General features: G+C 40.2%; 1 protein-coding gene across 1 annotated transcript; it reads left to right on the forward strand.

Moving 5' to 3' along the window:
* Positions 1-8750: 8750 nt before the first annotated feature.
* On the forward strand, positions 8751-23907 carry igsf10 (immunoglobulin superfamily, member 10). The gene is made up of 10 exons (XM_007566691.2): positions 8751-8989; positions 9592-9873; positions 11113-11242; positions 11781-12171; positions 13874-14626; positions 14720-16300; positions 16642-18060; positions 18933-19836; positions 20331-20697; positions 20775-23907. The coding sequence occupies exons 2-10, from the start codon at positions 9653-9655 to the stop codon at positions 22323-22325; spliced, it is 7317 nt and encodes a 2438-aa protein (XP_007566753.2). The 5' UTR covers positions 8751-8989; positions 9592-9652; the 3' UTR covers positions 22326-23907.
* Positions 23908-25791: the final 1884 nt, after the last annotated feature.

Here is a 25791-nt window from a genome sequence, read left to right on the forward strand (position 1 = left end):
CTGAGTCATAAGTTCCAGGCAGCACTAAAGCAGGCCTTGCATGAACACAGATGGATGCAGACGTAAAGAAAAACAAGCGTAAGTCAATTATCTGGGACTCTACAAAACCTTTGATCTTAAACTTATACGTCTATATAAGACAGGATTGAAAGTGTTCTGAGCTAGAGATGAAAATCCAAACCGTAGGTGGAACTTAAAAGAAGTATGACGCCTTGCAATCGGGCCTCTGTTGCTGCCAAACTGTCTAAATAGGTGATTTAGGATTCTACCTTCATGTTTATGTGAGAAGTTTTTTACATTTTTGTGCAATTCTTTTCGCTCAGCATCATATTACCTGTGCTGAATTTTTTTTATTTTTTTTATTTGCCATCAGTGGGGTGTAGGGGTGCTAGCTACACTTTAAGAAGCTCCTGCTCCTTTCCGGCACTCTTTCTGTCATCATGACGATGCTGCTCATTGTGCCGTTAACTGTTCACAGTGGTGTTGGACTGAGAGGTAACTTATGCGGTAAGCTCAGCAGACTAGCAGTTTCACCAGGAGTTTTCTAATTGTTGCTGCTGCTAGTCTGGAGGAGCTGAGTGGAGGATGTGCTGAGGAGGGAGGAAGCTCGGCTGGACGCTGCAGCTCCAAGGAGTTTGTGAGAGCTAACATTTAGGGAGTCCGGAACGGCCGGCTAGGGAGATTCAAGGATTTCTACAAACGTGCACGAAAGAATCAAAGAGACGCTCCGGGTATGTTAGCATTATAACATGATATAACATTTTTAAAAAAGTCAATTTTACATAATATCCTCTCCCCATTAAAGCTCCATCATAGCATTTCAATCAAGTTGGGGTCTGGACCTTCACTGGAGCGTTGCAAGAGATTGGTGGATTTGCCAGTTTCAACAATAGCAAATGGCCAAAACTCCAACTTTTACCAGCTAATCAAATCTTGAGGATTTGAGGATTTGATTACCAACACATGACTGAAACTTTCCCTCCAAATTCAAGCCTGGCTTTTTTTTCTTTTTTTTTTAGTTTTTCGACTATTTATTTCAGAAATTCTGACAGTGTGGAATATATTTATTTTTTTACATTTAATGATGGAGGTTAAATTTAAATAACTTTTAAACCTGGTATATTTATTATTTCCTGATATGTACAATATTAAATAATCCACCATTTTTATATATGATGGCATTTGGTAGTATCTTTTTTGAATGAGCATGCCCCTGACATGTAAATAATGCAGTTTCATAAACTTGTTTAGGTTTACTGGAGGCAAATTATAGCATATGACCCAAATAAGCAGCCAGAGCCTTGCAAGTTGTTTAAAACTAATACATCAAACATGAGGCCTATTTTGTTTTGACAACTTTTTGGTGGAAAACCAAAAAAATAAAATAAAATAAAATAAATAAATAAATAAATAAATAAATAAATAAATAAAATTCTGCATGAGTGAGCTGGCTGTTTGAATAAATGCCAGGTGAATAGAGGTATTATTGAGGCCTGGCCACTGAAACTAACTTAATAAATTAATTCAGTTAATAAGACTGCTGAACATAATCAGCACATGATGTTTGAACTATGCCTCATAAATGCTTAAGTTACGCTGTTTCTTCTTATCTTTTTAAAATGCACTCAGTATTTGGACTAAAATAACCACAATATCGTATCTGTAAGACAGTGACGCAAATAAATTGAAATAATACAAACTGATTTCATTTTTTTTTACTGAAGATGTTAAGAAAAAAATTCAGGGTTAGAGGAAAAAGTTCTCAACTTATTTGACATTACAACATATTTTAAATTATGTCTGTGTTCCTTCAGCATTCACAGGCATGATGTGATAGGCTGACGATAACAGGTATTCCCTGCTAAATGTATTTTCGCAGCTGTTTTACCTTCTTACCAAACCACCATTGTTCATTTAATTGATTGTTTCCAGGTTGCAAAAGCAGAATTGTCAAAAAGCCTTGGACCCTTCTTAATGTGTGTATGTACTATGAAGCAACTGTCTGGAGAACTCAAGAGCAAAAGAAAAGGAAAAAAAACAAAACAACTTTGACAGCTGAAGTTGAGTTCAGAATCAAGCTCACGCTTTGCCAAGGCAGAACTGAACACGGAGTGTAAATGAGCTGAAAAGAAATGAATGTGTTTTGGCAGTGTTTTCCGAGCATGTCCAAACTGCCTTCTAACTCACGAGGCAAAACCATCTGGTTGCAGTTTGTCTTCGTCTTGAAGACAAAAGACATTCAATACTTGCACTGAAAACACCCCACATCACGATCGTTTTAGTGAGGAAAACCACTGATCTCTGAAGTGGAAAACAGAGATCTAAAGTCATCACGCAGCATGCTAAAAATATCCAGTCAGCGTTAAGGGATGATTATAATAGCGTTAAAACTAAGGTATTCCACGGATGAATGAGGATGATGAAGGGTGACTCAGAAGAGAAACTGTTTTACCTCTCACTTTAATTCATAATTTTAAGCTGCAGTTACACTTTTCACTATATTACTACTGTTTAGTGGGAAAAAAAAGGTTGTTGTACAAATTTAAAAGTAAAGAAATGAAGGCGGTTGAAGATAATATCAAAGTCCTGTAATATCTTTACACTATCCACGTAGTTTTTGATATACATCAGGCCTGAATGGAGCAATGTTTACTGGGAACAAAGATGGGGAAATCCTGCTATAGAGCAGGGTACATTTCTTTTCCTCTGTCATAATTTCTTTTTGTCGTATTCAACAATCATCGTCTGTAAACGGCGATTCTCTACCAGTGTTCCTAACTGGTGGGATCATTTTTTAGCTGAATTGATCACACAGTAAATCAAGCTGTCAGCAGTGTACAGTGAATATTAGAAGAAGTTAGCATAGAGAGTGAAATCAACATTACATTTATTAATAATGTCATGCAGGGCACATCATGAATGAACGAAATCTCTGGATCTTATTGGAAGTTTCTAACAAGTCCGATAAAATCTATCACATCCATCTTTAGCTGAGGATTCAGTTTTGTATGCTAAGGAACCAAATCTGTAGAAATGCATTTCTGTAGATTTATTTCCCCATGATATTGTGCCATATTAATTTTAATGAAAAAGCAGATCCACGATTGTGAGGCAGGGGGTTTTAAACAACAGATAGCACATACTTAACAACAAACAAACGTAAGGTTCTTGTACAAGCTTTTAGGCTTTATACATCTGGAAGTTTAAAAGAGAATAATAGAGCAGAAGCTTGACACCTTATGCACAGAGGCCATGAAATCAACAAAGTTTAACTCAGCGTTCACAGTACTGACTTTAAATTGCAAAGTTTAACAACTGTGACAGTTCAAGTTGGAGCATCAAACCGAAATGTTGCAGTTCCCCAAGTGGTTGTGTTGCACACTCAATATACGTGTTATAAGATTTCTCTGACAGTCATTGGAGACACCAAGTTCCTGTCGCTAAATCTTGGCTGCTAACTTTCTGGATTTGAAGGAGAAAGTAGCAGCCGGTGCTGTTATTCAAGCACAACTGATTAAGTGGCCCTCACCCAGAATGATCATCTTTATTAGAGTTAACAATTAAATTGTTTAGGCAATTTTCTGATTTTGTAGTTTGCGATGCAGGTGTGTGTTGCACAAAACAGACTCTGGCTCTGCAGTGCTCATGCAGGACGTTGATGTCACGACTCGAAAAGTCACTCTCATACAAGACACGGCTGTTAAAGTAGAGCTAATATTTAATTGGATTGCCATTTCAACATAGAGAGCTTCTCTTTTTTTTAATCAACACTAAAACAATCTGAAAGTCAGAGTGTTTGCTCAAGTGAAAGCATAGGCCTGTATTTCAGGATAATTCTCACTTCAGAACAGAAAAAATAAAAATAGATGCTTACTGGTTACCTTTCAGCACGTCTTGGTCCGGATATGAACACAACAGAAAAAACACGTTATCTGTAAAAGCCGATCAATCAGATCAGTTCTGTGCTGGACCACATTTAAAGAAAAAAAAACTGTGTTGTTTGTCTCTTTGCCCTCAGCTGTCTTTGTCTGAATATTTAAAAATGTACTTTTTTCAAATTTTAAATACCTCAAAGGCCGCAATCAGTTTAAGATGTATATTCTTAAAGATGCCTGTCTACTGTATGCATTATTAATATTCTCACTTGAAACTGATGCTGTTTTGGCAAGTGACACTGTTTATGGCTTGATATATGCAAACAGAATGGAAAGGTGGAAAACTGTCGAGGACTTTCTGAATGTCTCTGTTCCTTCTGGTCTCCTTGGACATGATCAAGAAGGAGGTGTGAGGAGCTGAAGCCAGCGGCACATGTGTCTCTAGATTCCTCAGCTCCTATCAGCCAGCTGCGATTTCTAACAGCTAACTAATTCCAGGAAATCCACGGAAATTTTGAGCAACAAAAAGACCTAATAAAATGTGTGTGCAAACCTAACTATTCTCACATAGTTAAAAAAATAATTATAATAATAAAACTTTAAAATGTGAAACATGATGGAATCAAAATGTGCCTTTTTATTGGTCGTCAAAGCTGAAAACCAATAGGAAGGCGTTTTTTTTCTTTTCTTTTTTGTTATGACCATTGGGTGTTTGGATTTTTAGCTTCAGCTGTTTTCTGTTTAGTTTCAGTAGATATTTTAGCTTATGTCTTATGGTAGTTTAGTTATTCTCATTGCTTGTGTTTTGGTAAATATTCTACCGTCTGTGTATTTGTTGTTTCCCAGTGTTGTCTTCTGTTGGGTATTTAGGTAGGAAGTAAATGGTTTGAATGCATAAAGCAAGGGGACACTGAGTCAGGACGAAATAAAAATAAGCAATAATTTTTATATGTACCCACTTTGTTCAATTGAGGGTGTAAATGTTGCGTGTTAAGAGGTTAAATCCCTCAGTAGGATGCCAGTTTGTTAGGTCTCCAAGCAACTGTTTCCACACAGCGTTTCTCCTGACTTCCTCCTGCTCAGTGGATAAACCAGCATATAAATCTTCACTTTTATGAGCTCCATTTCCAGCTGGGGACTGCTATCACTGACTCTTTTTTTTTTCCTTGAGTTAACAGTGTGCCATATGCATTGTTGCTCAAGTTTGACATTTGAAACATAATATTCGTTGCCAACAGTCGGCCGCGTTGTTCCTTTTCACCTGCACGCTCTGTGCATATTTCTCGATTCCAGTTATGGAGATGAGCATAAAATATATGGCGTAACAAGCCTCAACATAATTGCAAAGGAAAAGTTATGCAAACAATATTCTGTGGCTTTTTTTTTCTTTTTTTTTTTTAGGATTCAACAAATGGGATAAACAGTATTAAGCATTTTCAAAATGAAAACAAAAAAAGAAGATGAAAGACATCTGTTTAAAAAAGAAAAAGAAAATAAAAAACAAGGGTATTTTGAATACTGTAGCTTAAAGTCACAGTGCAAATCATCTGGAGCGCATTAACGTCAAAATGAAAACAGCATTATTTGCCAGAAAACCAATTGGACGCGAGTTGAATTTGATGATCAGCAGAATCGCGCACAAACAAACAGTGCAAACACTTAAAACCTGCTCGACGCTGTCCATGCGCCTCCATCTTCTCTCCTCAACCCCATAATCCTCTTATCGCTGCAATTTTCCATCTCAAGAGGCTTAGCGCTGCTGTACCGATGGCTTGGATCAAGACATAATTAATTGTACAATGTGTCGGGCTTAAAGGGGGATTCTGCTCTGTTAGCAGATCGAACCGCCGCACGAAAGAAATCTGGCACAATTGAATTAACCGCTGCTGCATTTCGCTGCAAAAAAGGTTAGAGCAGTGGAGCGTCAGTGACTGCAGTCGGCACAGATGTCAGAAAGTAAATCAAGTGTAGCTGTCAGAATTACAGCGAGAGGCTTTTGACGTAGATTTACAGTCGTTATTTACTGCTAAAACACAAACGTCTCTGCTCTCTGAAGCAGCTTTGCAGGAGGTTGGAGCTAAACTTCCTTTCAGCGCAATAAAAATGTTTCAATATCTCTGATTGCTTCGAAAATGTTCCAGTTTAAAAAAAATAAATAAATACTAATTTTGCTCCCTGCTGCTCGTTTTTTGTAGTTTTGTTTTGTTTTACGGTCTCCACATGTCGCCTAAAGAAATGATCAGAGCGGTCACGAATTGCACATGGCCGCTCGTAACTCATCGCGCTTCTACAAATGGTGCGACAAAACCAAAACAAGTCCATTAAAAAGAGCGCAAGTTATTAAAGCCGGACACGGGGATTAAATAGAAATGTAGTGGGAGTTTATCTGCGGTCGTTTTCTTTCGATTGCCTGCTTTGCTTGTGCCAACCTGCCTCTCGGTCTTGGACCGGCGTCTTGCCAGTGGATTCCTGTGGCGAGGTTTACGTAGTTTTCCAAGGTTTTGCCTTTTGGCCAAAACACCGGTATGTTTGCCTTTTCTTCCATCACAGATTTTAACGAGCTCAAGAGTTTTGCACGGCGCTGACGTAGCTGGAAAAGAGAAGAAAGCGGTGTCATTGTCAACATGTGCTGGTGTGGTATCCAGATGTGCAAGTAAACAGATGTTCGCGCTTTCTCAGTCAGCACATGCCGGACACGACGGGTCGGATCCCGAGGTGCCAGCAGCTTACAGAGACTCTCACTGTATGACTGAAAAAGGCTAGAATATCAAGGTTGAGAATGTCAAAAAAAAAAACAAGAACAACAACAACAAATAGGGTCAGTGAATCAGATGAATATACTAAATATGAATGCCATGAATGGATTTGTCCTCAATTTAAGAAAAAACTAGATAAAACAAACAAACAAACAAACAAAAAAATCCAAACAAAAATCTGGGTTAGAAATCTGATCAGAAAAGTTGGCAAATTTTAACAATCGGTGGACATTGGGATTATTTTGGTTGCACTAAGTTTTTGCCGTTCTTGCTCTTATTTTCTGTACATTTATGTTCAGTTTTTGTTTTTGTTTTTTTTTTGTTTTTTTATCTACCCCTAACGTTCTCGTCTCCAACGACGCCACCATCGTTTTTAAACTGCCCTTATTTTCATCTCTAATGGTTCCATCAGCAGCTCCTCTTCAGAGTGTTTATCATCCTCCTCCAGAGTTACCCAGTAGGTTTCTGGCACCTTGAGGCCAACAGTTTGTCCCCAGATTAACCCTCCAAAGCAGCTTTGGTGGCATCAGAGAAAAATCCTCCGAAAACTTCCTTGAATCTCTGAGAATCTCAGATTGAGAGCATTTGATGCTTTGCTGCAGTGGTCCCCAAACTTTTTCCTGTGAGGGCCACATAACTTTTCCCTTCTCTGGTGGGGGGCCGGAAATTGTTGACGGAGGGGGGGTTTACCCAGAAAGCACATGGGCAAAAACATATATACAGGACACACTCCTGCCAAAGAGCCCCCTGGTGGTCTAAGAAAAATCCACATATAAACCGGAAAATACAATAAATGAAAAAAATAATCTGAATGCTCTCTGGTATTGTTCAGGGGGCTGGACCAAATGTGGAAGCGGGCCGAATCCGGCCCGGCGGGCCGTAGCTTGGGGACCCCTGCTTTGCTGATTCTTACAAGCTTCAGGCTTCCCTTCAGAGCGTTTCTGTGGACTTCTTCCTTACACTAGTTTTCGCTCCACTGAACTCTCACTACTTTGGGCCATTCTCTCAAAACTTCCTCGTCTGCCCGTTTAATTTCCACGTTATTTAGGTTACAGTCTCTACTTGCGCAATTTTGGGTTGTTTTATGGGAGGATTTCTTTCGACTCCTAATGGAAGCCTGGCAGCTGCACTTAGAAGATTTGTCTGTCATGATCTGTTGGACATTTCCATTTTTTTTCTTTACTTTGGCTCTAGATTTTTAAGGTTCGTTTGATTTATTCCTGTCTCTCTGCCTGCAGTTGAGTCCTCACCCACAGTTGAGAGAGAAACAGAGACCTTGTTCAGACGGCGTACGAGACTTGAAAGAAAAAACTACATGCATGAAGGCATTTTCAAGCTTTCGCAACAACAACAAAACAATAATAAGCAGTAACAGTAGTTAGAAACTCACGGTTGTGTTTTGTCAGTTCAAAGCAGTCAAAAGTGTCTGCCCTGTACTGTTAAATTGTCCTTCACATTCTTCCTTCTCGCCATGCCAGGTTAATCATTTACATGGGTTTCTGGCTTTCCTTTTACAAGACAGAGTTTGTAGCTGTTGGAACCAAGTCTTCATTAGCCTTAAGTTGCAGGAACGTGCAGAATCTCACATCTGCACGCGCATTGGAGAAACAAGGATGAAAATGTCGACAATTACAAATGATTTTAAATGGAAAGATCAAAGCAAGCTGATTGCAAGGATTGTGTGTGTGTGTGTTGTTGGCAAGAAACATAAGTGAAAGTGGCAACGAAATGTCATCGCTTGGCCACCGGAGCACACACACACACAAAACACAAGTGTGCCTATAATTACATAATAAAGAAATAATAATGTTTTATAATGTTATACCTGGATATTTGACTGAATTGTGAACTGTTTGCTGTAAGAAAAAGGTGGGATCATTTAATGTCAACACATGCTTTGAACTTATCTGATAAAAATCTGAGTAAATCCCCGTTTCTGCTTAGAGGAGATTTTGCACCTAAAACTAAAACGTAATTGCACGAAGACTATTCTAAGACGTCTTGGCAACGGTTCATAATTATTCTCTGCAGTTCCTCAAGTTAGAAAATAATTCATTGAGTTTTTTTTTTTTTTTTACAGATCTGTCGGATGGAGAGTATTTTGTGCAACCCGACTCCCTCGGTGTTTCATAGCTGGAGTTGCTCTGGGATTCCATTACAGCAGATTGCTGGGGGTGGAGGAGACCGGAGTGTGCGCTCGGCTGCAGACTCTAAACACAGAAATGACCAGATTTGTTCTTCCCACACAGCAGACTGGAGAAATGCTGCAACTCAATGTGGACCTTAACCAGCTTTAGGAGGAACTCTCCAACTTCACATGTGCAGCAAGTCTGTTTTAATCAGCTGCTTTTGACTGAGGTGAGGTTTTTGCATGCTTATTTAATTTATTTTATTTTAAGTGGCGTGTGTTGATCTTGTCTTTAAAGGGCGCTTGTATTATTTGGTAATATTCATTATTGTCCTTCAGTAGGCAAATGTTTCATAAGATGTAACTGGATTGTCCCATCAAAATTGTAATATTTATTTAGAGCATTAATTCTCTGGTATTTACTTTCTTTTAGTTTTACTCCTCTACATCCTAGATGAAAAGTGTTTAAATTAGTTGTGACGAATTCATCATTTTTACACAAAACATATTATGATGGGCTGAACATAAAAAGATGTTGTGCCACAATTTCTTTATTAAAGAAAAGTCATTATACAGTGTCAAAAGGTAAACATGCCAATATGTATGTGTTTATTATTCCCTTTTAGTTTCTTTTTCACATTTTGGTTATGATATTTTAAGCCTTGAGCTTTAAATGTAGGACCTCTAACCATGCTGGTGTGCTTCTTCCTTTCTGTGCTTTAACTTCAATAAATTTATAATGACAACATTCCCTCAGGATGATTTGCCTGAACTTGCCAAACCTCTCTCTCTCTCTCTCTCTTTCTCTCTCTCTCTCTCTCTCTCTGTTCAGGTGGATTTCATTAATGGATCGGGTCAAAGTGTCGCATCCTCCTTGCTGAAGCCCCGTCCACATGACTGCCCGCTGCACCATGAGCGCGTGTGACCGCAGTGCTTTCTGCCTACGGGGGCGCTTACTGGGGGCTCTGTTATTGCTGGCTGCCATGCAGCCGCCGTGTGCCGGCTGCCCCAAATCATGTGTGTGTCACATTCCTACTGAAGTGCACTGCACCTTCAGGTACCTGACTGCAGTACCTGACCACTTCCCACCAGCTGTGGAAAGAATTAACCTTGGGTATGTTTTTTTTTTTTATTCACAACTTTCAGCAGGTTGCACAGCTGTTTGCAATCAGAATAGAAATTACTCCAAAAAGAAACTACTGTTAGCTACAGATAACTGCTTCAAACTAAAATAAAGGTTGTCCTGCAATTTTTTTACATAACTACTGGCGTGATGTTTTTAATTATTTGATAAATTGATATGACATAAATTTAAAAAAAACAACCAANACTACTTGATGGTTACTATGATGGCGACAAATGTGTTGGATAGTTCTTACGACAGGTAAGAATTACTACTGACCCACATATTGAGTTTAAAACAATATATGTTTTGCACATAACTGAGAGCTGTTAGAGGTATTTTTAGGACCGGAATTATTATTAATATATTTTTTTTAATTTTATTTTGCAAATGAAAACAAGTATATAGAGCAGGGGTGTCCAGGCCCTGTCCTCAAAAGTTATCATCCTGCAGTTTTTAGACTCAACACTTCTCCAGTTCACTTGAAACTGTTCGTTTTCAGGTTTCTGAAAAGCTAAATGAATCCTGGTGGGCCAATTCAACTGTGTGACTTAGTAGACATGCATGTAAAAAGTGGTAGGATGGAAGCTTTGGAAGACTGGAAGCCTGACAGAGAGAAGGCAAAAACCCATCAAGCTGCACTTGCTTTGAAACTGATGCAAGTTTTCTTTTTTGTTTGCTTTGGGAAAAGAACACTAAGCTCCATCTATGGCGCTCGCCCACAGATGTCCTCAGTTTGTGAAAGATTATTTCTACAACACGGCCGAGTTACGCATCTTCCCGTTGTCCGCCATTATATTTCACTTTATCACTCTCAGGACAGAGGATGTGCTGTGCTTCGCCATGGCAAGGCTAGCATCGTTGCTGTGTTTAGCAGCAGTAATGACAAGACGATACGTGCTCCAAAAAACATTATGATAGAGGTGTGAAAAGACTGACCGCACCCTCAGGACGGCGAAGTGCCCGGCCTGTTGCTGCTTGTCAACCAAGGCAAAACTTATCATCTTAACACGAGCTGTCGATTCGTGTCAGGGCTCCTCTTTGAAACTCATCATTCAAAATGTTGCTCTTTTCGTGCCACTCACATCAACGGTTTCTTCTGCTCGTACATGTGTGCGTTGTGCTTCTTTGGGATGTGTTTTGCTGGCCTTTACACATGTGCTAGATGTGCAGCCACCCGGGCGTTATGCCAATCTCTATGAACTAAAGCTGAAGTTTCTTTGCCATCAGGTACAATGGTCTAACTTTCTTGAGAGAAAGCGACTTCTTGAGGCTTGAGAAGCTGCAGATGCTGATGCTGCACAGCAACACTATACACAGCATGGAGGACAGCCCCTTCACAGATCTCGCGTCTTTACAGGTAAAATAATGTCTTTTAACAGATTGCCATCATAAAATGTTCTTAAAGGTCAAAATAGCATAGCCTCCTCACAAGCCTTTGCAAATGACACTGCATTGTTTACCTCAGTGAGATAAATAAGAAAACATAGCAGCCACACATGTTCACAGTTTACAGTTTCTTTGTGATAAGAAACAAGAGAAAGTGTTTACATGAGGTACATATTTTTTCAAGGACATTTCATTTTATGTAATGTATTAAATAAAGGGATTAAAATAGTATTTCTTTATTAGGTAAAGACCCAGAAAAATAATAATTGGCTCCTTTCAGATACAATGCTAAAAGCAGCATGACTTTTCCAAAGAAATTATTTGATTTCTGCTTTTTTATTGTTGTTATTATTATTAATATTCCATGCAAATCAAATCCACTAACAAACCGTGCAACTGTTTTCATACTAGATAAATAATTGGATGACCAATAATGGCATTTCTTAGACGTGCGTTCTCATATGTTGAAATCACACTGACGAGTCGTTTCTACTCCCTGTTCGTTCCAGGTCCTGAAGATGTCGCATAATAAACTCAAGGAAATACGCAAAGAGACATTTAAAGGCCTGAAGAGTCTGCTGAGGCTCCACATAGACCACAACCAGATAGAATTTATCAACCCAGAGGCTTTCTATGGCCTGACAAACTTGCAGCTGGTCCAGCTGGAGGGCAACCAGCTCCAGCAGCTCCACGCAGACACATTCATCACTCTGAGACACAGCCAGGTTTTCAAAGTGTCCTCACTGAAAGCCATCCACTTGTCAGACAATCGTCTTAGCGCTCTGCCTGCTGACATTTTCCTAGGCTGCAGTCGGTTGGAGAACCTCTTCCTCCACGGCAACCCGTGGAGATGCGATTGTCAGATGAAGTGGTTCTCAGAGTGGATACTAAAGAACTCTGGTGAGTATTTAAGAGTGTTCAGCTTTGCGAACCATTTTTTGTGAACGTAGCCCGCATGTGGCCTTCGGGCCATCATGTCTAATTTTTCTTTTTAGTGGTGTTCGGGCTTGTACTTCAGAATAGTTGCATTCATTTCCATGTCACGATACTGAGAATATAGGCAGCACTAAATATAGGAAAGTGAAATGCAATTATGTTGTATTTGAAAGGATGAAATAATGTCTCAATACCACACACTCCATTTAATAAAGTAGTAGTAAATAAAGTAGTATTTGTAAAGTCTCCAGCTCCAACTTGAGTTAATGAACTGGAGATTCATAAGGGGGTTTCATCTAGAGAGGTCAAATATGTTCTGAGAGCGCTAACGTCTCACTCACACTTCACACTCTGATTTTACTTGGCGAGGACAAACAATCACAGCTGAGGCTAATTATCATGGGGAAACAGACAGGAAGAACGGATTTTAATTGATAAAAAAACATTTTGTAGAAATAGAGAACACCTTCAACATAAAAAAAAAGAAACCAATCCTGTAAAAGAAAACACATTTTCACCTGATAAACTTCCAACATCTGTCATCATCTTGGCTGTCTGGCTGTTTATTCCCTTCTTGAGCTTTCTGTCCTGTAGCTGTGGCACAATCACAGAATCTACATCAACCCTCACCTTTGGGATGCTCCATGCCTGCATTAATAATCTCTGCAGAGAAGTGCTCACTCCATCCTTCGTCTGCTTTCCCAATAAACTGACACAAATTCATGTGGCATATTCCAGTTAAAAGTTCCTCCTGTTGGACCAAACAATCTTCTGCAAATAGCAATAGTAGGCTTCAAGACACTGGAGTGACAGATGTAAGTTAGCTTCCATATTCAAAACACTGTTATTATCTTAGAAAAGTCCATTTTAAAATAATTTACTTGCTATATGAAAAATATAAAATAAAAGCAAATCAGTCATTTGCTTGAAAATGTATATCCGGTCCGCACTTTTAAGATTTTTAGGTAATCTGGGTCTTAACCCTCCCATTTTATTACCGCTACGCTCAAGAGCTGTGCGGCAAATGCCACATTCAGACAGCAGGGAAGGAAAATAAAACTCAAAAGCGCACACAGGGTCAGGGCGACCTCGGCTGGACCGCGCACAGAATGAAAAAAAAAAAAACAACACATGGGGTCTAAATGACCCCATCTCTTAAGACCGCAGGAGGGGTAAAGATGAAGATGTTTTGGATTTAAGAATGCCAAGATGGTGTTGTAGTAGTTTTGTAAGGTTATATTGGTTTCTAATTATCTTTTTGTTTTGAAGTCTTCATAAAAATGCATTAAATTTTATGTCTCAACAAAACAAGAAATGTTTTTAAAGGGAGAAATCTTTTAGAAACATTACTAAAACCAGCAAAATGCCCGTTTCAGCGTACTCAGGTACAGAAAAAAAACCCAAAGACAAGAAACACTCAAAGGTAAATAATATATTTTAGTCAGGATAGAACTGAGCAGTTCATGCTGTCATTCGGAGACGATAAATGGATTTAGCAAAAGTGAACTCATAACTCGCATCTTTTTGCAGCGTGATGATAATCTTTTCTGGGTCACAAATTTTACTTTCAAGTTCTGACTTGGACAGCCTATGATGTGTAAACTGTAAATGTTATTTTCCTCTGTGTAGCCAACTAAACAGAACCCCACTTGATAATTGCTTGCAGGTGTGCTGAAGTGCAAGCGAGACAGGCAAGGCCAGCTGTGTCCTGTTTGTGAAACTCCTGCCCTTCACCACGGTCAACCTGTATTTATCCTCCACCGTGATGCCTTTGTTTGTACCAAACCCTGGATTAAATCCCATCTCAAGCAGAAAAACATAAGCCTGGAGGAAGGGGACTTTATTCCTGTTTACCCCAAGGACTTTACTGCCCCGTTAGGCTCCATACAGATGAACCTGACTGACCAGTCTTACAAAGATGCCAGTCTAATGTGCACCGTTCAGACGCCTACTGCCTTTGAAAACCTGACGCAAACCGCAACGGAGGACGAGGGAGGAGTCGTGACGGGGCTCACCGCCGGTATCACTACATATTTGGTGTGTAACGTCGACCATGAACACGTCCAACAGCTCTGGCAGATCTTGGCCACTTACAGTGAGTCTCCTGTGAGGCTGGAGAGAGGTGTGATGCTGGCCAGAACACCTGAAATGATTTACAGATACAGTCAGGAGAAACCTGGAGAGGAAGGAATTACAACAAACGTTAAAGCTGACATTAAAGCAAGTCCTGCATGGCTGATGCAAGGAGAAGTGAGCCTCCAGCTCGACCGTACTGCAACCACCTTTTCTACCTTGCATATTAAGTACCAGTCGATTGTCAGTTTACAGCTTGAAGCTGTGCCTACAATAAGAGGTCGTTATTCCTGGACCATGATCAAAAGAGACAATCAAACCAAGTCTGAGCATGCTGTGATTGCAGGTAGGTTCATCTTTGAACAATTAGGGAGGCTTTACTGTATTCTTGTGAATAAATGTTCTTGCTTCTGTAAAATTTATCTCTTTATTAACGTAGGTGGTGTGGCAAAGTTGAGCTGTCATATCCAAGGTGACCCAAAGCCTCTGATGGAGTGGATTTTACCAGATGGAAGTAAAGTCCGGGCTCCGTTTTACAGTGAGGACAGAAGGATCGTGATCTCTGCTGATGGGGTGCTAACACTTCGGGGTGCAGACGCCGCTGACACTGGTCTGTACCGGTGCATTGCCACCAACTACTTGGACGCGGATGTCCTCACGTTTCGGGTGACTGTTCTTTCTCCCGACGTGGAGGAGGCGGAGGTTAACGGTCTTCAACTGTCGAAGTCAATTGATGATAATCTTAGGCTTGATTGTAGCTCCACTGGGAGCCCCAGCGGCTCGGTTTCATGGATTCTCCCCGACCACTCGGTGCTTGACAAGTCTCAAGCGAACAGAAAGGTGTACGAGAATGGCACACTTCTGATTCAAGGCCTCACAGCCAGGGACCGAGGATTTTACAGGTGCTTGGTTGCTAATCACCTGGGAATTGACTTACTCGTGTCTCAGGTGACACTAGCCGAGGAAAGGTCTGAAGGCATGAAGGATTTGAAAAGTGAAGGATCGGGAATGGCGATGGACTCCAAGATGGATTCCAGTTTGGAAGATCATACAGTCAAAGTCAAAGAGAATGCTTTTTCTGCTCCTTCAGAAAAAACGACTCAGGAATCCAAGACTGTCACTCCAGATCGGCCCTACCCTAGACTGCGACTACAGGGGAGAGGAAGGATGGGACAAAGAAGGAGGGGAGTAAACAGACGCATCTGGAGTAGCAGGGTGTTTCCTCAAGCTTCCAAGAAGGTTGATCCACAGAAGTTTGCTGAATTAATGGAAAAAGTTCAAGATGGATCAAAAGTAAAGACTGGCACAGTAAACGAGAGTGTCAAAAATAAAAATCCACACACGGTTTATGTTGCTGAGGAGGAAACTGGTTCGGGTGGGGGTTATAAAGAAGAGCATCTCACTGTTGCCCCACGAAAAGTGAAACCAACCACAGAGACTGCGGAAACATATAAACCAATAAAGCCTTTATTCACAGATATACCAAGTCAGTTTCAGATGACAGACTTTTACCCACTGGAAAGAACCAGTATGCCACCTGCAGATCTGATCCCTGTCACCTTACAGCTTAGCGAGAGAGATGACACACAAGTAACTCACCTCAGCTTTTTGGAAGAACCAACTGCGGAGATGGAAACATCCACAGGGGCAGCACTCGCCCTGACTACAGACCCCAACGTTACTCCGGTAATGGATGATCCAGGCCCAGTGGAGCTCATCCTTCACACAGACCCAAAGAGCCAAATGACTTTTACAGCAATCACTACCACAGAGAGAGAAAAAGACATAATCACCTTCCACACGACACAAACACTCAAGTCCCCGCAGCTGCCTGCCGGCTCCACCATCATCTCGAAGCAACAGATCAAGATAATTCCACACAAGAGCATCAGAGGAAAAGGCGGCAGGAGGATCCTGCATGGTCGGAGGAGGTTAATTAAACCCAACAGGATCACTGACATGCAGTCTTTTATCAATCGATTTAAACAGCCGACTGTCAAGAAGGAAGAAAATACCACAGGTAAGACGGTTCAGCTGTTGTCAGTAGTTTATTTATTTATTTTTTTTGCAATATTGACTTTAGGCAGGATTCATAATAAAGTATGAAAAAGGTTAAATCAAATATATATACACACACAGACACACACACACACACACACACACCCCCACACACATATATATATATATGTATACATGTATTGAATGCAAAAACTGCTGTGTTTCCAGACTTTCTTTCTTATCTCATTGCCTATAAGTTCTCTTCACCTTTTCATCTTCTCTCATAAAAAATGTGCACCAACTCTGTTTTTGAGAAAATACAATTTTCACACACTTATCTACAATCTTAAAATGTTTCCTCAGATTGTGACTGCGACGGAAACAGTAAGACGGGGACGACTAATGCTCGGCCCGTCACTCCAACACTTTCCTCCAATTCGTTTTTAAGCAAAGGAGAAAGGCCTACCTCTACACAAAAAGCTTCAACTTCTGCCACAGATCATTACAATGCAAATACCCCTGTTATCCAGGCTCAGTCCGGATCAGAGGCTTCCTCCGAGTACATAATATCTGCCGAGGCACCGGAAATTGATTCAACAATCGGTCCTTTTCCTACTCCAAAAGAAGAACAGCAAATTAGAGCCACAAAAAGTACCGCAACTAAATCTAAGGTTATCCATGGAAAGATACCATGGGACAGACTATTTGAAAGCAGTGAAAGGGTAAAACTGCTGGGCAAATTAAAGAAACCATTCGTTCAACCAAAAACTACAGTTCAGACTATATCTGTTGCTACCACCATGACAACCCCACAAGGCATCCTTTGGACTCTGTCACCATCCAAAAGCAAAGAGAGCTCATTAGATGAGGACGGAGGTTTAACATCTGGAGATTCTGAGTTTACAACACTTAGAACTGAATATCACTCAACTAAAACAAGCGTATTTGATCATTCCGGGTCTTTGGACACAGCTCAAACACCAACAGAAATACAAACTCTTCCTGCTCCTCCTACTGTCGATCAACGTTCAGTTGACAGTCCTGATAGAGTATTAATGTCAGGATCTGGAGGTTCTTCAGATCAACTTGCAAGCAACCAGAGCTTTGGTGGAAGAAGAAGACAACAGGGAAGAAGAAAGAAGCCTTTAGGGGGAAGGAGGCTCTTCAAGAGACCAAAATTTACTAAAGTTATTTCTAAGACAAATGTGGATTCGACCGCTGAGGTTACAACTAAGAAAAATGTGAACGACGAAACCACACAATTTGTTTCATCTTACAGTCCCACTTACACAATTTCAAACCCTCACCATACAACTACAATGATGCCCAGGACCACAAGGCAACCTTATGTAGCTGTTCAGAACAGAGTCAGCAATGTCAGACCTCCGATAGAGAGAAATAATGGTGGCACTTCTCGCCAGTCACACAGGACAATCGAACCAATAGAAAACAGCAGCAATGCAAAGGGAAAAGCAGAGAAAGGTCTTGACACAATGACTACATTTACATCAGAGGAAGATTATGATGTCCCTTTTAAAGATAAAAAAGTAACTTATAACTCTGTCCCTGGTACTCGTAATCATCTCATGGACAATGAAGCTACCACTGCCAGAACTGTTCCACTAAACCCCACAGCAAAACCCACAAGGAGCAAACCAAGGATAGTTGGAGGAAATGCAGCAAGCTTTACTGTTTTGTCCAACTCGGATGCTTTCCTCCCCTGTAAGGCTGTGGGAAACCCGCCTCCGGTGGTAACCTGGAAACACTTCTCCTCGTTCACAGGTACTTTCACAGTTTTTATAAATCTGTTGCTGTTAAAAATGAAGATTAAAAGCTCGCATCTTTAGTTGTTTTTTTTTCTTTTTTGGAAAACATAATTATGTATAATGGCTTTTGAATACATGTTTTTCTTGAGATGTAGTCTTAAGCTCAAAATCATCCATTCCTCCTGGCAGATTTAGATTTTAATGATTTTATTTATTTTATTTTGACCAGCTTGTTTCTTCTGTAGTTCTTCTGTAAATTCTGTAATTTTTATGAAAATGTTTCCATGAATTATCGAAAAGAACATAAATCATTTTTTACATACAACTGTTAAACAAATTGTAAAAAAAAAAAAAATAAAAAAATAAAAAAATGCTAAAATGCAACTAATGCAAAATGCAAATGCAACTAGAAATAAACTTCTTGGTTAAATTAATAGAACTATAAATCTAAATATGTCTGGAACATAATTAATGTTGATCTTTACTGTATCTGCAGGTATTTGTTATGAATTTGATTTATGGCAGGTAACATAGAGTAGGTACTGAAAGGGTTGTGTCTTGCACACCTTCCAAATAATTTGCATATTCAGAGAGCTGTCACGTACTTAGCATATCAGTAAGTTCTGCAGAGACCTCGTCTTAAAAATGATTTAGTTGAGCCAGTTGTGCTAAATGAGGAAAACATATAAAATATAGAGAGCAACAGTCCTGCCATTGGATGATTGCGATTGAACACCATCTCAGATTTTTTGTTTTCGTAGATCACAATTTTTTTTAAATTTTTGGTCTATTATTTTTTTTTTCCTTGACTGGTTTTGATATTTTCTTTAATTAAGAGGATTGTTTTTTTTAATCTTGAATGTTTATTTGTTTTTTTGTGTGTCTTAGGAAACACTGTTTCCATCAGTGAAAAAACGGGCAGGTTTGAAGTGCTGAGCAATGGAACCCTAACCATCCAAAATGCCAACGTTAAGGACCGTGGCCAGTACCTTTGTCTCGCTGAGAATGATCATGGATCAGACAAACTTCTTGTCACCCTCTCTGTGGTAGCCTACCCCTCACGGATCCTTGAGCCGAAAATGAGAGAAATTAAATCTCACACGGGAGACAGAGTGGAAATGAAATGCAAAGCTGAAGGCCGACCGTTACCTATGATTTCTTGGATCTTGGCAAACAAGACCCAAGTTAGGGGTGGAAATATGGAGAGAGGAAGGGTACTGGTGTCGTCTGAGGGGACCCTGATTATAGACCATGTGTCTGTTTATGACACGGGATATTACAAATGCATTGCCAGTAACACAGCAGGAGCAGATACGGCTACCGTACGACTGCAGGTGGTTGCGGCACCCCCAGGTATTGTCGAGCAAAAACGGCAGCAGCTGACAGCCAGGTGGAGACAAAACCTGTGGCTCCCTTGCAGCAGCTACGGCACTCCAAATCCCAGCATTCACTGGGTCCTCCATGATGGATCAGTGGTCAGATCTCATCAACGTATGAGTGAAAAAAGGATATCAGTGCTTGCGAATGGGACCCTTTTCATAAAAGACGTGAATCCAGAAGATGATGGAAAATATGAATGCATTGCTACCAGCTCCACTGGTTCAGAGCGAAGAGTAGTAACTCTGTCAGTGGAAAGACGCGAGCATCCACCTGAGATAGTGGAGACGTCTCAAAACACGACAGAGCTGTCTTTTGGGGATCAGTTAAGGCTCAACTGTTCAGCAACAGGAGAACCTAAACCAAAGATCCTCTGGAGGCTTCCATCAAAAGCTGTTGTTGACCAGTGGCGCAGGTAAAAAAAAAAAAAGAAGAAGAAGAAGAAGAAGCAATGCCAATTAGATTAGCATAGCCATGATATGTAAAGACATTTCCAGCAAATATATAGATTAGAGATGCATTGCAATTCCTCAAGGAAACACCTTGAGGAGCAGCGTTTGTCCTGTAATGACAGTTTTAAGCCAAATTAATGCTATCTTTCTTTACAGATTGCAGTTTCTGTTGTGATTTTAAAAGAGAACCATTTGTCCTTTTCAAGACAATGCTAACACTTGCTTTGTTCTCTCCAAGTATTGTTCATACAGTCCAAATGTTAAAATTTGATTGGTATTTGCTCTTTAGTTAGGGTTAGGGTTAGGGACATTCGCATATGTCCTGACAAACAGGACATATGCGAATGAAAAACTACATTGGTATTATTTATCATGTTTATACAGTGACTGAAATCTTGTAAATCACAGTTTTAAGACAGTACAGTGACATGTATTGTCTGTTATGTATTTTTTTCAGGATGAGCAGCAGAATTCAGGTCCTGGTTAATGGAACCCTTGTTGTCAACACCGTAAGTGATAAAGATGCTGGAGATTATCTTTGCGTGGCACAAAGTCCAATTGGAGATGCTCTTCAGCTTATGAGGGTCACTGTGTCGATGAAGCCTGCCAAAATAGAGCCTAAGTTTGATAGGAAAAAACAGGTTCACTATGGCAAAGACTTGAGAGTCGACTGCAAAGCCTCAGGAGCACCGAAACCTGACATCTCTTGGGGCCTACCAGATGGCACCATGGTCAACAGTGCTTTGCAGGCTGATGCTGCCCATGGAGGAGGACGAGCACGTCGATATACGTTGTTTGAAAATGGAACTCTGTTTTTGAACCAGGTATACCTTTTTATCGATGGCAAATCTCTGCAAAACACTCAAACTAATTTGTAACATTTCATTTTATATTTCTCCAGGTTAGTACTTCTGAGGAGGGGGATTATACATGCTACGCTGAGAACCAGGTGGGAAAAGATGAGATGCATGTACATATTACCGTGGTGACGGCTGCCCCACGAATACGACCGCCTAGCCAAACCTATGCCAGGGTGAAGCCTGGAGGAAATATTCGCTTTGACTGTGAAACTTTCGGGGAGCCAAAACCAAAAATTCTATGGAGGCTACATAACAATGATGTAATAGCGGCGTCAAATGAGCGGTACTTAATCCACGCCAATGGTTCTCTGGGTATACGAGATGTGACACTTATTGATGCTGGAGAGTATGTCTGCATGGCTCGCAACCCTGTCGGAGAAAACCGAAGGATTTATAAGTTAGACATTGATGGGGATCCTCCGGTCATCAATGGCTACCAACAGAACAGAACAGTTATCAAAGATGTGGCCATAAAACACTCTAGGAAACTGTTGGACTGCAAGGTTGAAGGTGACCCCACACCCACCGTCACTTGGATTATGCCTGACAATATCTTTCTTTCAGCACCATATTTTGGCAGCAGGATTCATGTCCATCATAATGGGACTCTAGAGATTCGGAATGTGCGACCTTCTGATAGTGCGGAGTTCATTTGCTTGGCAAGGAATGACGGAGGAGAGGCAGTTATGGTCGTGCAGCTGGAGGTTACCAGTGTGCTGCGTAGGCCAATCTTCAAGAACCCCTTTAATGAACGAATTGTGAGTCGGATTGGAAAAACTACCGTTCTGAATTGTTCAGCCGATGGTCAGCCACGGCCTGAGATCATTTGGACTTTGCCTAATGGAACACGGATTACAAGCGGATCCAGGCACAGCTCTCGTCTCAGACCAGGTGACGATGGGACTTTAGTCATCCATAGCTCCCGTGAAGAAGATTCTGGAAAGTACCGCTGTGGGGCCCGGAACTTTGTGGGCTACATAGAGAAACTAATCATTTTGAACATTGGACAGAAGCCGTACATCTTCACAAGGCCTAAAGGCGTCATACGCAGCATTTCTGGGGAACCCCTGTACCTTCACTGTCTATCTGATGGGAGCCCCCGACCCAGAGTCTACTGGACTATTCCTGGTGGTCACACTTTCTCTCAGCCTCAGATACTTGGTCGCTACCATTTGCTAGAGAATGGCACTCTGGTTGTTCGTGACACTACTGTCCACGACAAAGGAAACTACATCTGCAGGGCTCGCAACAACGCTGGAGAGGCACTCATTACCGTTCCTGTCCTTGTGATTGCTTACCCTCCACAGATCACCATGGGTCCACCTCCTAGACTGACGGCAATAACTGGAACACCTTTGAAGCTCAATTGCGCTGCAACTGGAATCCCAAAGCCAGAAGTCACCTGGGAACTCCCAGACCATTCAGTTCTTTCAACAGCAGAGCAGGGTCGGCCCACGGGTAGTGAGCTGCTTCACCCACAGGGCACACTTGTCATCCAGAGGCCATCTTCTTCTGACTCTGGACAGTACAAATGCTCAGCCAAAAACTACCTTGGTACAGACTCAAAAGTCACTTTTGTTCTAGTACTTTGAGAGGAGGTAGTACATTCAAATGTCAACACAGAGAGATCATGCCACACCTGTTTCCTGTGCTGTATCATCAGTGGATTCTTTTGAGTCTTTCGAAAAAATAACTAAATATTTAAAGATATTTTTTTTATGGATTTTTGTAGAAATTGGGGAAACCCTGCCTGCCATTGCCAGAAGTGGAAACTGAGGATCTGGACTTTCATACGTGCTGCAGATTTAAGTTGACCAAGCCTGTTAAACTTGGGAAGTGATGGAACTAGAACTAACTTCGCTGGTCATGAGAATTGCATTTCCCTCCTACTGTGTGGTCCATCTTTTCCAGCCTGGAAATTGTGTTTATTCCAATGTGGGATTTCTGCTGAGTGCTGCAGACATTACACGTTGTTTTACTTGTAGCCGGATTAAAATGACAGGAGGGAAAGTATGCATTAAAACGTCTTCTAAAGGCAATTTTCTGAATTACACAGCTCTTTTAATTATATAAAATCATATATAAGTCATACACTGGAGACGTGTCTGCAAGCGCAGACAGACCGCTTTTTCGAAACAGAATTGGATTTCTTTGTCAGTGTTTTTTGTGTCTTTATGGGAATAAAAAAAAACCTTCTAATTTCTGAAATATAAGAGACAAAACAGCAACAAAAATCACATTATCGCCTACAATAATCATTAATCATTTCAAAGTATCTCATAACAATAAAGTGAAGGATAAACATGACTGTTTTTTTCTTTTATGTGGGTTTTGTTAAGTTAAAAACTAGAATACTGAGATAATAAAAAAAAAATATTCAAATGAAGGCAATGTCTCTTTTTGAAATCAATGTTTAGCTACCCAGCTGTTAAATTGGGCCTTTAACAAACTCCTCTGTAAACAGGAAGCCACAAGCCAACCCTTTATTTTTGGAGGTAAAACTTCACAGTGATTTTACTGTCTTCCTGCAAACCAAACCATGAAAGAGGTATAAAAGAAGTAGAAGCATTAGTTGTACAGACATGTTTAAAATTAGGAAGACCTTTTATTTGGGTATCATAACATTTGTACAAGACTGTTTTCAGGTGTTCATGTAGAAATGTGGCAGTGTTTTACTTTTATTATTATCATTACTGAAGCAGTTATACCAGCCAGGCTGTTGAGCTGCTGAGCTTTTCATTCAAACTATTTCTCAGTCCAATACTCCTGTTATTATTATGAAGTTATAAAGGCAGAGTGTCAGAAACAGCAGGAGCTTCTTAAAGAGACAGAGGCCAATTTCAAGTTGTCAAAATTGTAAAGTCAAATTTCTTTGAAGTTATGTTTGATGCAGCATTTTCATACCAATTGAAGATAACATAGTTTCTTGATTGTGCTTTAAAATGATACCATATGCCTGGAAAATACATGGTACTGGCCCTTTAAATATATATTTTCCAATAAATCAGTTTTCACGGGGTCAGGAAAAACTTTGTTTTCAAAGTTTAGCATCAACAGCAGTGCATAATCACCATGGCAAATATTGAGAAACAGAGAATTGCCTTCTAATGCAGATTTGCAGAAAGTGTTTTCATTTATGAGTTGAATGATAATATTCCAAATCACTATTCTTAACACTCTACATAGTCTATGTTATTCACTTTGCTGAAGAGAGATTATTATTCACAAAATTGGACCTTCATGGATGGCGTTAGATTATTTTTTCAGTTCTGCTGTTTCAGTTCCTAAGACGGGATGTTCTCTATTGTGAATATTTATGAGAACTTTAGGCAAGAATGTGTAATGTACTTCAAAGAGCCTCTGATATTATTGGAAAGCTATACCAAAAACGCAAAGTAAGCTTGTTCTTCATTTTATTACCTCTTGGCTTACTTACTTGACATAAGCTGGAGTGCAAACTCTCCTTGATGCATGCAGCACATGCAAGGTACATTTTTCATAACTGAAGCAGAGACTGAAGGCTGTTTAGCAATACTTTACAGTTTACATTTTTACATTTTTACGCCCCTTAAACTTTCACTTTTTGTGAGAAGAAGGAAACTTGTAAATGATTTTAAAACATTTATTGAAGCAAATAAAATGTCTAAAAAGTGTAAAATACATTTATGCTCAACTTAGATCAATGTCACCAAGTAATTTTTGTTTCTGGATCTTAATGCTTTTTAGCTCCCTGTCTAAATTAATATGTTCATTTCTGCATTCTTAAAGCATTTCGCCAACTCGAAAGAGAAATCTAGAGGACAAAGGTTTATGTACTATTCAATGTGGACGTGTTGTTTTAAAGACATTTACTTTCTAGCTTCACATGCAGTAGCATTTTGCATCTCGGTCACACTAGTTTCAGTCTAACTTGACCAGCACATCTTTCTTTCACATTTTCAACTATTTCAATTGTTGGCAAATGTTATTTACATTACTGTTACACCCCTTCTCTACAAGTTTTGAAATCACGTTTCTCCTTTAACCTTTTGCCAAATCATTTGATTAATAACTGATATACCCGACTGCTGTTCTAATCAACAGGGATTATTTATAATAGGGTTACAATTTACATTTTAGAGGAGAAAAGTACCTGCAGACAGACAGAGGAAAGGAAGTGAAAAGGTTTTGACTGGATAGACAAGGAAAACCACAACAGAGTGAGACATACTTTTGGTTTGTGGGACGAATTCCATACATGAAATAAAACGCTGGCTGTGCGAAGCTGGAAACTAGTATCTTTAGAGGGTGGGGGCTCGCCAGCAGTGGTTTTCAGACACTACTCTTCTGTTAGAGTTACAGGATGCCCTTTTTCTTTAAAGCCTCAAGCTGACGTCCCCTGCCAGGACACAATGAATGCTTTCTCTTTTTTTTTTTTTGCAGAAATCAAGAAGATAGTTACATATGTTTATGATATTAAAGATTCTTTCCGTCACTCTCAGCTTGTTGAATTCACAAATATCACACATATATTAACTCTACGAAGGAAATGCTTTTGTGTCTGTAACAGCAATGCTACTGGAATTTCTCACTGACGGTGCAGAATCCGCACCTCCGACTTCCAGCTACGAGGAACAGTGATCTCTTGCACCTCTCTTCAAGGTCGGGGCTGTCAGTCTACAGCCGTTCAGGTTTCTTGATCTTTCTGCTGGAACCACAGGGGATAACATCTTACTTGTAGGCAAAGGCTCGTGGGATATGCACACGGCGCTCGTCGATTGTTGGAGGTAGCAGCTTTCATGAATGTAAAACTCTACATATAAAAGTGCATAAGACCCTGAGACCCAGACTCTGTTTTAGAGATAAGATGTGTAGTTTAATAAGTGGAAAAGTTAACCCCAATGGATTCCAAGCTGTGGTGCGAATCCTACTGATGGGACTCGGTAAGCTGAAATACACAAATTAACTCATGGACAGAGCTAATAATCCTCGAGAGCCTGAAACAGAAGTTGTGCACTCACATTGGTTTCATGTCAAACAGCTGCTCAAAGCAAGAATGCGGTGGAGAAAAGTTTATAT

The sequence above is a fragment of the Poecilia formosa genome, unplaced genomic scaffold (assembly GCF_000485575.1).
Source record: "Poecilia formosa unplaced genomic scaffold, Poecilia_formosa-5.1.2 Scaffold197, whole genome shotgun sequence".
Classification (NCBI taxonomy): domain Eukaryota; kingdom Metazoa; phylum Chordata; class Actinopteri; order Cyprinodontiformes; family Poeciliidae; genus Poecilia; species Poecilia formosa.

What these genes read in the sequence shown, in the direction of transcription:
- igsf10 (XM_007566691.2), top strand. Translation starts at nt 9,653, where the DNA reads ATGACTGCCCGCTGCACCATGAGCGCGTGTGACCGCAGTGCTTTCTGC. An exon ending in CAGATCTCGCGTCTTTACAG is followed by an intron (nt 11,243 to 11,780) that starts GTAAAATAATGT and finishes TGTTCGTTCCAG; the next exon opens with GTCCTGAAGATGTCGCATAA. An exon ending in GAAGGAAGAAAATACCACAG is followed by an intron (nt 16,301 to 16,641) that starts GTAAGACGGTTC and finishes ATGTTTCCTCAG; the next exon opens with ATTGTGACTGCGACGGAAAC.